This window comes from Eubalaena glacialis, chromosome 6 (assembly GCF_028564815.1).
Source record: "Eubalaena glacialis isolate mEubGla1 chromosome 6, mEubGla1.1.hap2.+ XY, whole genome shotgun sequence".
NCBI lineage: Eukaryota > Metazoa > Chordata > Mammalia > Artiodactyla > Balaenidae > Eubalaena > Eubalaena glacialis.
In genome coordinates this window covers 76,333,783-76,348,714 of record NC_083721.1, presented here as the reverse complement: position 1 = coordinate 76,348,714, position 14,932 = coordinate 76,333,783, and the positions used below count along the sequence as shown (strand labels likewise).

Below are 14,932 nucleotides of genomic sequence, written 5' to 3'. Positions count from 1 at the left end.
CCCCGCCAGGTCCCCCGTGGGAGAGCCATGGAGAGGGGTCCTGGGACCCATCCCATAGCAGCTGTCCCCTCCTCTGGACATACTCCCCTTCTGCCACCTTTCCAGGCCCTAAGCACAGGCAACCCACCCCAGTCCTGAGTCTTGATATCCTGGGAAGCAAAGGAGAAAAGAGGGGCCGGAGTGGGTAAACACGGGTGGCAGCCCCCTCCCTCCCTTTCCTAAAAAGAAGCAGCGGAGGAGGAAGGAATATGCTCGCTGAAGCTCTGGGCAAAGAACTTCGGGGAACAGAAATGTTCCTCATAAGTTTTGCCTGAAAAAATATAGTCAATCAGAAAAGTTATTACAGTAAGAGACGGTTTTGAATCCCAAAACAGGCACAAAAATATTCAATTTGACAGGGAAGAAATTCATGATGTGATGGCTAAACCACTTCCTCAGGACTCAGGAAAGCGGGCTTCTAGAATGTGATCTCACACTAGCTCCCCGTGTGACCTTCATGGCCTCCGTGTTCCCATCTGTCCCACGAGGGTGCTGGACTAGACAGACTTCCCAGCTCGGCTGTGTCTTGAGACCTTTAACCTCCAACCTGGAAAGTTTAGCTCATACTTTGTCAAAGCACACGGGGTTGATTTGCCTGCACATATTGATTCTCTGTGGGGAGATATAGAAGATTTTCTTTTTCTCCAGCCTCCTTTGTGCATACACGATGCCTGTGGTCAGGGAGGGCGGCTGGCAGCACAGGAGGGACATCATGGGGAGGCGGAGCAGGGCCATGGCTGCAGGGTCTTTTGGAGACACCTGGGGAGGGGAGGGGCATACAGGTTGGCCTGGCAGAGAGGGCCAGAACCCTTCCTGGCACCATCTCCTGCTGCAGCTCTGGGGTTCTAGAAGCTCAGAATAGTCACTGTGAGCCGGCTGTCTGGGTGGGACTGAGTGTTCTCTTGGCTGTGCCTGAGGAATCAACAAATTGTCTTCCACCGCAAAACAAAGGAGACCCCGGATCACCACCCCACGTCTTACTGTCCTTCTTGACCCTGCTTCTCTCCACTGAGCCTTCCCTCCAACCAGAGTGCCACCCCTTCTCTGCTCATCAGATGTCCTCACACCCTCTGGACTCCTGGGCATTGGGTCTAGTCTTGAGTTGTAACATTTCACACATGGCTTGACTGTGGGCTTATGAATCTCCCTCCCCCACTAGCCTACAAACTCCTCGGGCACAGCAGCTGTGCCTTCTTCATCTTTGAAGTCATCTTGGCATTCATCTTACTCATCTCTAGATGCAGAGCCTAGCACAGTTCTGACACAGAGGAGGTGCTCAGCACACACACTGAATACATGGCGACCTGAGAAAAACTAGGACCAAGACTCTGCCAACTTCTCAGCGTATATCAACTGCTCTAGGGAAGCCAATAATTAAAATAGCTTGCTCTCACTGGACACACACGCTGGGACAGGCACTGTGTACATACACTATTTAGTTACCTCTCACAACCACCTTGTGATGTAAATACTGTTATTTCCTCCATTGAATCGTAGAGGCAATGGAGACTTAAAAAATTAAACAGCATTCCCAAGGCCACATGCTGGTTAAATGGTGAGGATGTAGACCCTAGTCTATTCAACTCGAGAGCACAAATGTGTGACTGGTATGTCATATTATCAAGCCAGGTCTCATGGAGTCAGGATTCCAGGCAAATCTACCAAGGCTCACAGGACTAATAAGGGCGGGGCCAAGATCAAATCATAAGTTGCTTAATGTTCCCATGCTCTGTTGATTAAGGGCTTTCCCTCTACAACCTTGCCTAGGTTTTCATGACATTACCGTAATTTTAGCCATAAAGTTCTCTTTTCAGTATTGGAAACACAGATTCAAGTTCAGTAGCAATGGCTACTAGATACATCTTTGGGCCAATTCTAGTTTATTGCAAAATCCATCATTCCCTGATTTTCCCAATCCCAGCCACAGAGGAGTTTTAACCCTGAGGACTCATCCCTGCCTAATGCTGAGCCAGTACAGATAGAGGCAGCCAACAGGTCCACAGATTCTGACCTACAAGAAGATGGGGTGTGCAATGAGTACACTGCTTTGGTGTGTATTGGATGTTGAGTCCTGCCCAAGAAACCTTCATACCTAATCCACTGCCAGGGTTTCCTGGTCCATAGGAGAGGGCTTTTTGCTGGTTTTCCTGCTCAGTGCTCCTGCACCCCAGATGAAACTGGCACACTGCCTCAAATTCCAGCCCCACCGGCTTCGACATTCTGCCTCGCTCTTTCCAAGCTCCATTCTCCCGGTGCCAACGTTCCCTGGCCTCCTCTGCCCTCCCTTCCCCTAGAAGTGCTCCCTGGGATCTTATTTCAGATTGAAATGACTGTGCAGAGCTCAAGTTTGAGCATGAACATTGCCTAGAAATTCTTGTGACTGTCTTTGCCTCTCCCCCACTCAACACACATTTCTATGCCATCACTGAGCATTGTTAGGAGGCCACCCAACCCCAGTTTCGTACCTGTGTTTGGATCCTTTTATTCACAATGTTTTATTCTCCCCTATAAGCCCACAGTGCTAAGATCCCAGCATATCTTACAGAAAAGACTGCACGGCTCATAACAAAATCAGAATCTCAGCTCCAGAAAGAACCTCAGAGGTCATTTATCACAACCCTTTCCTCTACAGCCATTACAACTATTCATAGAGACATCCAAATGAAACCAGACATCGTGAAGCTTAAAAAGGGAAGTGGAGATCCATTCAGTACACAGCTCTGTAAAAGTAGACATTTAATTTCATCTCAGAACCTAACAAGAGCACAGGGCAACTCATTGACTGTATGGTATGTTTGGTATTCCCTGGATGATGTACCCACTCACATACTTCAACACTCTCAAACAGTCCAAACTTCTAGGCATGGCATTCAAGATCCCCTGCAATCTGATCTAATCCTACTTGCTAGACTTATTTTTAAATTGCTTTCTGGTTCCAGAAACCCTGTGTGCTTTTTCTTCCTTTGCATTTTGCTCACTCAAATTAGTATATTCTTCCTGCTTTCTGATGTGATTGACTGAATCTTCCCCATCCTATCAGGCTTGAGAAACATGTATTTTCTCTGAAACTATTTGGCCTTGGATATCACAAATGCCACACATGCAGTAACCTCTTTCTCCCATCCAAGTGGTGAAAGGAGCCGTGAACTTTGCAGCTTTTGATAGCTGCACCTTTCAACATAATTTCCACTAATCACATGTGGCTATTTAAATTTAAATTAATTAAAAAGAAATAAAACTGAAAATTCATTTCCTCAGTTACACCAAGCACACTTCAAGTGCTCAATGAACACGTAGTTAAGGACTACCAAGTTGGACAGTGTAGACATATAGAATATTTTCATCATCCTAAAAAGCTCTATTGGATGATATTGATTCAGAATGATGGGACTTAGAGGAAACCCTTTTGAGTTAGGTTAAGCTCCTTGAGAGAGCTCTGCTATTAAAAAGTCTTACCCCAAGTACTTACTCCATGGTACATATATACACCAAGGGCATAGGAGAAACCCATGACTCCAAGGAAGGCCAGGAACACTATGAACTTGAAGGCATCATTGTACAGTTTGAAGTTCAGAGGCCGGGGGTAGAGAATGGATCTCACCAAGTCCCCTTTAGCTGTATTGTAAGCTACATTAAGATAATCACAAGTGGAGTAAGGTCCTTTAATACAGTTTCCCCTAAAACCAAAAAAATGGTTTGCATGGAATTAAGGATTGGTTAATAGTGTCATTTGAATATGGAATTAAAACAGCATTGCTATGACCTAACAGTGTATTTACATTTATTGTTCTTCCAAGTTGCCAAGAACAATAAATTGCGTTCACTTAGCCCTGCTCAGTTTCTCTTGGTCTGGGAGTCAGTGCTTCGGTGGCTCACACAGTGTAATCCTCCCACCCCCATTCACACATGGGGCTGAGGAAAAGAAGGCCAAGGAGCTGACGAATGCAAGGACCAGAGAACATGAGCTGCTGAGAGAAGAAGACTTTAAAGCAAAAATATGTGTTGAAAATAATAAAAAATTAAGAGAAAAGTAAAGCACAAGACAAGTAATCTTATATGCCTCTGGTCATGTTATTCTTTTGCTCAAAAACCTTCCAGATCCCGCACATTTTATAATAAAGTTCAAATTTCTAGGCCTGACATTTGAGGTTCCCCTTTTATTTAATATACTCTTGCCTTGCTAGGCTTATCTCTTAACTGCTCACTGGTCCCAGAAGACCCCTATGCGTTCCTTCCTTTGTGTTTTATAGACACAAATCAGCCTATCTTTCCAGCTCTCTGATATGATTGGCTAAATCCTTCCCATCCTATCAGGTTTGGCTCAAAATGCCACCTCTTTGAATAAGTGTTTCCAGAATTCTACTCCCATACTTCACACCCAAAGTAATTTCTCCCACTCTTTGGAGTCCCTGTAACACTTGGTCATATGACATCTCTCACTGCTCTGTGTTTTGTTAGCTATAAATCCATCTGTCCCTTGCGCCAGACCATAATCTTCTTTAAGGGCAAGGAATATCTCACAATTTTTTTCTTTAGCCCTCTGTGCATAGCACTTAGTAGATACTCATTAACATCTAAAGTATTGGCAAAAAAGATTGACTACTATATATTCCAGATATGAGTCAGTATTCTAAGTATAAAACATGCCTTAATCCCACTGCTTGATGAACATCTGGTCTCCTCAAACATGGCTTTGCAGGCTTTGAAGGAAAGGAGCAGAGTTTCCCCTAACCTGTTGCCTTAGCATTTTACAAGCTCAGATCAGGGGTTCCCGTGATCTTCACCCATTAGCTTCTGCTTAAGCAGCAGCTGGAGGGATGTTCTCATGCCCACTGACTACTTTGAGCAAAAAAAATAAACTCAAACCTTGATATTTTTAATTTAAAAAAATCAGGTAGTACAATTGAATCATAGACTAAACTAAACACAAAATGTGCTTTGGATCTGTGAATGTGTCGGGTGGCAGAAACACAGGTCAGTGGTGAATACAGAGAGCTGGGACCAGATCATGGAAGGCATTGATCATGTAATGTCATGTGAAAGAGTGGGACTAATATTGGTAGTCTGGAAAAGGTTTTGAGCATGGTATTTATGAATTGCTTCAAACTATGTTTTAGAAGTATGACTTGATGACAGATGGAGGAATAGGTTAGAGAAAGGTTGAACAAAATAAAAGAAAAAATATTTAAGGTGAAAGTTGAAGGGAAACAATCAAATGAATATTTCTGTAGGAAGAGTTTAGACAGGAGATGATGATGGCCTGGATAAAACACCAACCATGGGGATGAAGGAGAGGGAGACAGGATGCAGGAAGTATTTGCAGAATCTATAGGATGTGGTACCCTATTTGGTATGGGAGAAAATGAAGAAGAGTTAAAGATGATATGAAGAGACTTGACAGATGTTATGATGTCAACAGAAAGAGGCAGTAGAGGAGGATGAGTTCCCTTTTAGATGCCTTGAATTTGAAGCATCTATAGGACATGCAGGTGGAGGTATCCAGCAAAAACCTAGAAATAACATCCCAGCAAGCAACTCTGGAAAAAAAAAGTCCTCAAGTGATAGTGGTTGAAACTGTTTTATTGATAGTCACTTAGAGGAGGTATAGAGGGAAAAGAGAAAAAGCCTATGGACACACAATAAAACCAAGAACATAGTTTTGCCTTTTAGGAAGTGTACTTCATTCCTGTATACGCTTCATCATAGACAAGGGTATTAACAATGAACCGTTCAGTTGGAAATGGCAGCAACTTAGACTAATAAGGGTTTGATTGGAAACTAGGATGTGGCAAACTCCATAATCCTAAACAAGATTTCCCTAATCCAGCACCCCTACCTCTAATCATGGACCAAATTTACAAACGTGGAATCTACTAACCTGTTTGCAAAATGACTGCTCTTACTGGCCCCTGCCCAGAAGGCTTGACCTGGATAACTTCTGTTCCACAGAAAAGGACATGTTTCCGATAGCGTTCCAAACTGGGATTTCCAGGCTGTGGTGTTCTCCGTGTGGGGCAATGGTGTCTTTGTAACAGGTATACTTTCTCCTAAAGAAGATTGTATTTTGTTGACTCTGTGTGAACTCTGGTAGTAATTTAGAGCTGGCTCTTGCCAGTTTCAAGAAAGGATACAGACCGCAGCTAATCTGGTTGTTAATTCTAACTCATGGGTCAGATGACTGTTCTTAGGGATGCTGGTGATGCAAGCAGTGGTACACTTGATTATATTTCAAATATTTATGTAACATTCGCCTATCTTTTCCACACTTGGCCAGTATGGTTTGTTGTTTTTATTTAAAAAGCAGCCCATTTTACAGAAAGGTGTTGCCACTTAATAATTCCCCCAAGTGTTCTTTAAGCCCAGCACTATTCTAGGCCATGAAGAAGCTACAAAGCATGTGTATAGTTATTATTATTTGCCTTTTATTCACTCATTTATCTACGCGTTCATCCATTGATTCAACAACTATTTTTAAGTGCTTATTCTGACCCAGGCACTGCTCTAGGTGCTGGGAATGTAATAATGGAAGACAGACAGAAATTCTGCCCTCATAAAGCTCAGGGAGCCTGGCCAGTAAATAGCAGTAAATAATTAATTAAAGTACAATGCGGTAAATATTTTTGTAGCAGTACTAGGTGATCTGAAGGTCCAGGAAAGATTTCCTGTACAATTGATAAATGACAACTTGAAGGGTGAATAAGCCCAGCCAGTTTAAGGAGGAGAGAAAAGTGTTCTTAGAAGGGCTGAGAGAAAGAGCATGGTGTGTTCTGGGTACTAAAGATAGTTGAGGATGTTTGGGACATTGAGTTTGGAGGTACAGGAAATCAGTCCTGGAAGTACAGAGATGGATGAGAAATGATGGTTTCATGAAATCTATACAATATTCTCAATATTCTTCACGCAGGGGTGGAAGGAGAAAGAAGTGGATGAAGACCGTCAAAAGGTACCAACTTCGTTATAAGATAAATAAGTACTAGGGATATAATGTACAACATGATAAATATGATTAATACTGCTATATGTTATATATGAAAGTCGTTATGAGAATAAATCCTAAGAGTTCTCATCACAAGGAAATTTTTTAAATTTTCTTAATTTTGTATCCATATGAGATGATGGATGGTCCATGAACTTGTAATCATTTCACGATGTATGTAAGTCAAGTCATTATGCTGTACACCTTAAGTTTATAGAGTGCTATATGTTAATTATATCTCAATAAAACTGGAAGAAAAAAATATTCTTCATGATCTTTTGTTTGGAGCTTGCAGTGAAAGACAAACTAATATAACAAGACAGAACCTCTCTTTTCTCTTTCTGGATGACCTCAGCTCTACTTCCATTAATTAGCCCCCCTAAATAGACATATCAGTAATGTCTATCTCCATCTCTCCTCTCTCCTGGGCTCTTGTTTTGTGCTTCCCAGTTGTTGGCTGTTCATCCCAACATAGATATCCCACTAGTGTCTCCAGTTCAACATTTCTAAAATCCACATCAATATTTTTATCCCCAAGCTTCTTCCCGACTTCCCTGTTTCCCTTATGGTCCTACCCTTTTGTTTGCTAAGTCACAGATTTATAATCTCGGAACCATCTTTGATTCCTCCTCTTCTCATAATCTGCCTTTTCATGGAATGATTCTCCAAGTCCTACTGCTTCCTCCTGTGAGTGTCGTTCTTGGACTCTTGCATCTAGGTCCCAGTGGCTTCAATGGCAGTCGCTGTCTGACTCATGGTGGTTGCATTAACAATGGATTAGCTGTGATTTGTTTAGCTCTCTGGATAATTTGAGGCTACAATGGAACTAATAAATCTTTTTTATAAATAAGCATCTCAACCACAGTCTGCCTTGACGTCCTGAGTTAGGAAAAATCTCCAACCCTTCCTTCTGTGTTTCTTGTTTCCTTTCATATCACTACCACACTCACAACACTTCTGACATCAGATGTGTGGCGAGGGGGTTTCTCTACAATCAGCGATTCTGTGACATCGGCTGGTTGTCCTATAATTTAACTGAATTCAATTTAATTTTGACACCATTTACCTGGAGATAGCATCAGACCCCACAGGTTAAGGGCTCAGTCCCACAAGACTGTTCCCACCCCATTCAGATGTCAATTGCACATCCAGATTGTCATCTGTGCTTCTGACAGATGAGCTATAAATCTGAGGTTCCAATGACCCCTTCCTGGGATTCAATTAATTTTCTAAAGTGCTCACAGAACTCAGGGAAATACTTACTTACGTTTACCTGTTTATTGAAGAATATGATAAAGGACATAGATGAATAGCCAGGTGAAGAGACACATAGGGCGAAGTCTGGGAGAGTTCCGAGTGCAGGAGCTTCTGTGCCCTTGGAGTTGGGGTGCATCACCCTCCCAGTATGTGGATGTGTTCACTCACCTGGAAGCTCTTTGAATCCCCTACTACTACTGGGATTTTATGGAGGTTTCCTCATGTAGGCATGGTTAATTATCAACTCCATTTCCAGCCCTTCTCCCCTCTCTAGAGAATAGAGGTTGAGGTTGAAAATTCCAAGCTTCTAAGCACGGCTTGGCCTTTCTAGTGACCATCCCCCATCCAGGAGCCTCCAGGATCCCACCAACAGTGGCTTCATTAGAACAAAAGACGCTCTGAGTGCTCTTATCACTTAGGAATTGACAAGGGTTTCAGGAGCCCTGTGCCAGGCACCAGGGGCAGAGACCAATATATCTATTTTCTATTATCTCCCACCTCCTAACTGTTCTCTCCCCTCCAGTCCCTCAACCCCTTTAGTCATTCCAAACCATTTCCGGATGAATCCTATCAAAGCCCCCTTTAATTATCTCATTCTTTTCTCAAAAATCCTTAAGCTTTCCCATTGCCATTACTAACAAGGCTCAAACTCTCTTGCTGGATGGTCAGAGCCATGACAGGCTGAGCATCCATGGCTGTTATTACTCTACACAGACTTCAGCTAAACTAGGCCACTGGCATATCCTGTTATTGACTCCCATTCTTTGCCAGTATTATTCCTCTACTTTCCCTAATGGATATACAACAGGATATTTCAGATACAATGAAAATCACCTCAGAGTTCAAAAAGGATAAGTTTCAGAGACAAAATAAAAATGTTAATAACACTTCCTGGCTTGCAGATTTAAAAAGCACTAGAGTTTAAACTCTCATCAGATTTTTGCTAAATATTCAGTTAGCAAGATAATATGTCATATTTCCTATTTGAGTATACTGTTATGTTGATTATAGTCATACAAATTTAGGTTTTATCTCTCCTTCTAGGTAATAACTGAGGGTAAGGACTTGGACATATATAACTTTTTACATTCATCATTTTCCCTACTGGTATGTAATACGTTCAAAATACATATTTTTTTGCTGGGCGCATGGATGAATTTAGTAAAAACAATTACCCAGGTTTTTCTATGATTGGTTTTTCAAAACTGGTCTTCTACCCTGATACAGTTTTTTGTCCTAAGGTGCAGGAAACTATAATATTTTTATTAGTGTTCGTGAACATTCTTCAGGAAATTCCTTTAGCCAAGCATTTGCCCTAAATCATTTTCTTTAGAACAATTATGATATCCATCCATTGTGTGGATTTATCAGTTGCATTCTAAATGGTTTTGTAAAAGGGATAGAACTTTTTCTTTTTTTAAAATGGGATAGAACTTTTTGACAAATCTCCAAATCATTGTGCCACATTGTTTTGAAATCAGCCTTTGTAAAAGGCAGATACTTATAGATAATTTCAAATGTTTTTCTGCCTTTGGATCACAGAATATTAACCCACAATATATGATTAGACTAATATTAGTGAATACTTTCACACATACAACTGATGGTTTTGGGGGCAGGCAGGTATTCGATCAATCAGAGAGTCATTTGGAGATAATGTTCCAGAGATGACACTCAAAGAATTTTTACACAGAGATGATTTTCAAATCTTTTTTATATTATTCAAATATTAATAAGGAGTCTTGTGCTTGTCCTTTCTTGGGATCTCAGGAAAGGATGGATTTGCCTACAAAAGTTTGGAGAGCTAAGTAGGCTGGAGAGTGTTTCAGAAAGAAAGACACTCATCGTCAACTGTTCAGTTGGCGTTCGAGACCCAGAGATTTCGGTTGCCGTGAAACGGAGATTCTCTCCTTCGTCCCCAGTGAGCCAGATGCCTCTACATGGTGACAGTGTTTTGAAAGGTCATGTCCTTGTTAACTTATACTTCTGGGACCACCAGATTGTAAACTACTTGAGGGCAGGGACCATTTCTTATTTGTCTTGTTGATTCCAACACACAATGCTGGCACCTAGCAGGCATTTCTGAAATTTCATTGAAAAAACAGATGAATGAGTGAATAAATGAAAGAAAGAAGTGAGTGAGAGAGAGGAAGAAAGGGAAAAAGGAAGAGAGGAAAAGATCTGATCTATCCACTGATTATAAGCTTGTCTGACAGGATATAAATGTGAAATAACCACTTAGGGAAATTCCTGTGTGTCCAACTCAGATCACTACATACTTCTGTACACACTATTCAAATAGATCATTAATTCTAATGAGTAGAGGGAGAGGGGAGGGATTGTGGCAGAGTGAATGCTACCCCTCTCCCCCATAATTATCCCCAAGAGAACGAGGAGCAGTAGTTTCAAGCATAGGCTCTGGGGACAATATGCCTGGGTTTAGGTGTTTTATTTTCTTCATAGAACTTACAGCTGTTGGAAATTTACCTACTTACATGTTTTCTGTTCTCCCACTAGAGTGTCAGCTCCATGTGGGCAGAAATCTGCCTTGTTCACAGTTGTATCCCCAGCACCTAGTAGAGCGTCTGCTCCATAGTAGGGGCTAATAAACATTTGTCGACTGAATGAACGAATGAATGAATAAACAAATGAATTCAAATCTCAGCTCCACCACTTTTAAGCTGTGTGACCTTAGGCAAGTAAATTACCCTCTCTGGTCCTCAGATTCTCCCACTTTATAGAGTTGTGGCTTGAATGAAATAGCGTATGTAAAATGCTAGCAAAGTGCTTCGTACATATACATATGAGAACTAAGAAAAATTAGCTATTGCTACCAAGAGGAAATTGCCCCTCAGTAAGGTAATAAGGTATTCCCTTATGCCTCTTGACCCCTCTGTGAGGAGCTAAATCTTGAAGGGGATCACTGTCTCGGGAGGCAGAAATAAAGGACAGAGGACTAGCTTTTGAGTTTCAAAAGTCATTCATAAATTTGATAATGGATTTTAACGATCACCTGAGAGTGAGAACAAAGCTTTTCTGTTCACCATGCCTTTCCTCTACTACTTTCCTAACCAAACCAAACCAAACCAAACCAAACAAAACCCTGGACTGGGAGTTGGAAGAAAATCTAAAGGAAACTTAGATATCGTGTGTCTCTGAGAGAAGGGACCTGAACGAAATTAGGATATGGAAACATTCTAGAAGTGTGTAGAAACTGAGAGCAACTTCACCTGGGTCCGCCTCCTTTTCCAGGTAGATAGGCCCTGGATGCTTCCCAAGGTCCATGTGGTGTGAGGCAACAGAAAGAGGAGTGGGCCCCAGACCAGATGCCCCTCCCCAGTGCCTTATGCAACTTCTGTAGCCAGACCAGAGTCGGCAGGTCTTGCTAATTGATGGGGATGCCTGACTTGTACCAGATACTTCACGCCACATACTTTCAAGGATGGTCAAATTTGGAGCCAAAATAAAAATGAAGTGTAGAATAAAGTTAAGGTTCTTACACAGCCGAGCTCATGACAATAGGATGAGGTTATGAAGATGAGGAGGAAAAATCCCACAATGGGTATGTGCTATGAATGGGAATAACCAAGAGAGAGGAAAAGGTGATGAGACACAAAACAGGAAGGCAGTGGCTGAACCCACCCTCAAATCATCGTCCTCACGCCTGTGGTCCCTCATGCCTGAAAGCCAATGCCACCTCCAACTCTGACTTTTTTCTCACTAGCTGAGCAACCCTGGTCTCTTTTCACCTCAGTTTCCTTATCTGTAAATGGGGTATTATAGTAGTTCCTAGTCTGATTTGTTTTATGCTACAATGAAGTGAGGTATAAAAGTTGCTTATAAAAATATAAATTGCTATAGAGATGTTAGGAGTATTTGCTATTCTTCCTACATAAATAAAGACTTCTGTATATGCAAAGGACTATTTTTGCACATGGGGAACTACCTGAGTCACATTTGTGGACACATGCCCAGAAATACAGTTGTAGTTTCAGGAATCTAACCCTAACTTGATTGTTCAATCAGGATCCTTTCCACAAATACATACGTGAGTGGGAGGATCTAGGCAGGATGTGTAAGAAAGTATTCAGAGCATGCTGGTACTTAGATCTATTTCAAGAAGACAAAGAGAAAGAAATAGATGTATTTCCATTTTATGTGTCTGTTTCTAAAATTGACTTGATCAGTACTTAGGTTACATATATATAAATACTGGTGACTTTATTTTTCCTGAAATAGACCCTCAGAAAAACCACTGACCATTTGAGGTCATTTTAGGTCAACTTTGCACATTTGTTAAAAGGCAATATTTTTGCCACTCCTACTTCTCTGAGACTCTCAGAGTTTTCATGAGAATCAGGGCAAGGACGGTCACCCAGGTCAGTAGACCCAGGGGAGTAAACCCTGCTGTGTGTCCTCCCCTGTTTTCTCACTGCCATGCTCTGTGTCGCCGTGAGGGGTGCTGTTCTTGGTTGGCAGGCTGCTGGGAATGTGAGACAGTTGCTGCCTCTGAGTGAAGAGCACAGTTTTCTCGGGTTTGAGGCTTATACTTAGGGTATTGTGGCAACATTCTGGGTGAAAGATATGATCGGTATGCAAATCCTCATCACTGCCATTACAAGGCAGTTAGATTTTAACACATTAAAGGGGTATTTTGTAATTATATTGAACATATTTATGTTTACTACATTTTCCTGTCTCAATTTTAAATTAAGCAGACCCATTTTTCATGTGAAATCTACTTGTGTTGAACAATTTAGGAATAGAGAATGCCTCTCTTTACGTTTAGGTGATGTTAAAAAAGTTTTGTGCGTGTGTGGTTTTTTTTTCCCTGTCTTTACACCATTTGGAAACAGAAAAATGCAACAATCTGCAAGCACAGTAGGCCAATACTTTTTATTTTTGTGGTGCCATATAGTTTCTTCCTCTTTCATTAAGATGCTCTGTGTATTTTTTTTTTTGCCTAAAGAATATTTTATAAATAGTGCCTTACTAATTACCCAAATTCAAATGGACTGTACAAAGTATAAATGAGGACAAGGATAGTTCAAACCATAACTAGAAAACCAGTTTTCTGCTCAGTGAAATCAACTGGAAACATGATTCTAGAGAACAGAACTATATTACTGCCTTTCTGGAATGTTCAACTCAATCTCCTTCCCACTGAAAGCTGGAGCTTGGTTTTCCATCTACAGAGTACAGGGCTGGATAAAATCTGTTTCCTGCTAATTGTGAGGTGATGGTTTTAGGCTGTGTTTTGTTTGTACAGGAGTGTAAATTATCCTTATATTTATGAAGAGACTGTGCATCAAACAGTATGATGTTCCAACACTCCTCTGAACTCAGAGCACCCTATTCATCCCACTCATCAGGCAATTCATTGATCCCATGTTGTATAAGTCTTTTCTTCTAGTTTCGTGTGTCTTGTGGTTTGATTCCTATATTCTTAAACATTTCCTGTTTGCATATATGGTTTCCATCTGCATGAATAGTCTGGGTGTGTCTTCCTCATCTATCTCTCAATACCTTAGCATTGATATAAAGCAGGTGAGTGTACACTGATCTACTTTGCTCATCTGGCCTGGCTGTTGGAAGGAAAGAGGAAGCTTCATGACAACTGCCTACCTGTGAGCATGCCTTCATTCACCACACAGCTTCCATCAATCAGAACAGCATCGCATGGCAATGAAAGTTTTCCTGGAAGAATAAGAATATCTCCGGGAATCAAGAGACGGGATTCTAGCTCCTGCAAACCTATACAATGGCAAAGTTTACATGACTAGCTGAACTTTTCCTGTTTATACTTAACAATAAAAACAACTGAGAACTCTTATGAACTTGTTGGCCAAGAACTACCCTTGCATGCTCACCTGCTCCAGCCCCTTTCCACTCAACTGCAGATTCCCAGAGAACCAGGATTAGGGAATTGATACCTGGGCCATGGCGAAGGATTTGCTCAGTAACAAGAGTCCCATCTTGATCTTAGTGCCTGAGACAGCGCTCTGCCCACCGAAGACACTCAAGGGCATTGGTCAGTGAAGGAATGCCCCTTTGCTGCTGCTTACTCTCTGTGGTTGGGTTCCTGACTGTCCTCCCCGTTCCCCCCACACCCCGTAGCACAATCTGTTCTTGGATTGGGGCCTATGTAAACACTCCAGACAACTTCTGCTGCCCAGGAGTACAGCTACTCCTTGCTGAGAGTCATAGCCACCCCAGCCCAGGCTAACTCAGAGCAAATGCCAAATGTCCAGCCAGCCATCTATAAGCCTTATGCAGGCCTGGGTTCCATATAACAGATTGAAATATATGATGCAAGGTCTGTTTGGGATTGTTAGTAGGGGAAATCACAAAGCCTTAAGAAGGCTTACCCAGTAACATTCCAGTAACTGAAATATGGAGGACAGAAGGAATTTGAAATAAATCAGACATTGGACAGAAGTGGTTCAATCAGAGCTGGGACCAGGGTGAGGCATGCCGGGTACATAAGGTACAGAATTCAACGAGGGGCTCAGTCTCAGGATCCCGCAGGTACAGGCCAGCATTCTCATGACCTTGCCTCCTTAAAGTTTGCATCTATGATGCCTTGTTTACCTCACCTTAGCTGCAGTCCTCAGTTTAATCAGAAAAAACTTTTTCTCCTTGACCAATAAAACAAATGAA

General features: G+C 41.8%; 1 protein-coding gene across 1 annotated transcript in view; it reads right to left on the bottom strand.

Moving 5' to 3' along the window:
* Positions 1-14,932, bottom strand: part of ATP13A5 (ATPase 13A5) — a 147,484-nt gene that overhangs the window by 68,299 nt on the left and 64,253 nt on the right. Inside the window, 5 exon segments of the mRNA XM_061192742.1 lie at positions 607-798; positions 3,509-3,666; positions 5,918-6,021; positions 6,023-6,086; positions 13,898-14,026. Coding sequence (XP_061048725.1) covers positions 607-798; positions 3,509-3,666; positions 5,918-6,021; positions 6,023-6,086; positions 13,898-14,026 — 647 coding nt within the window.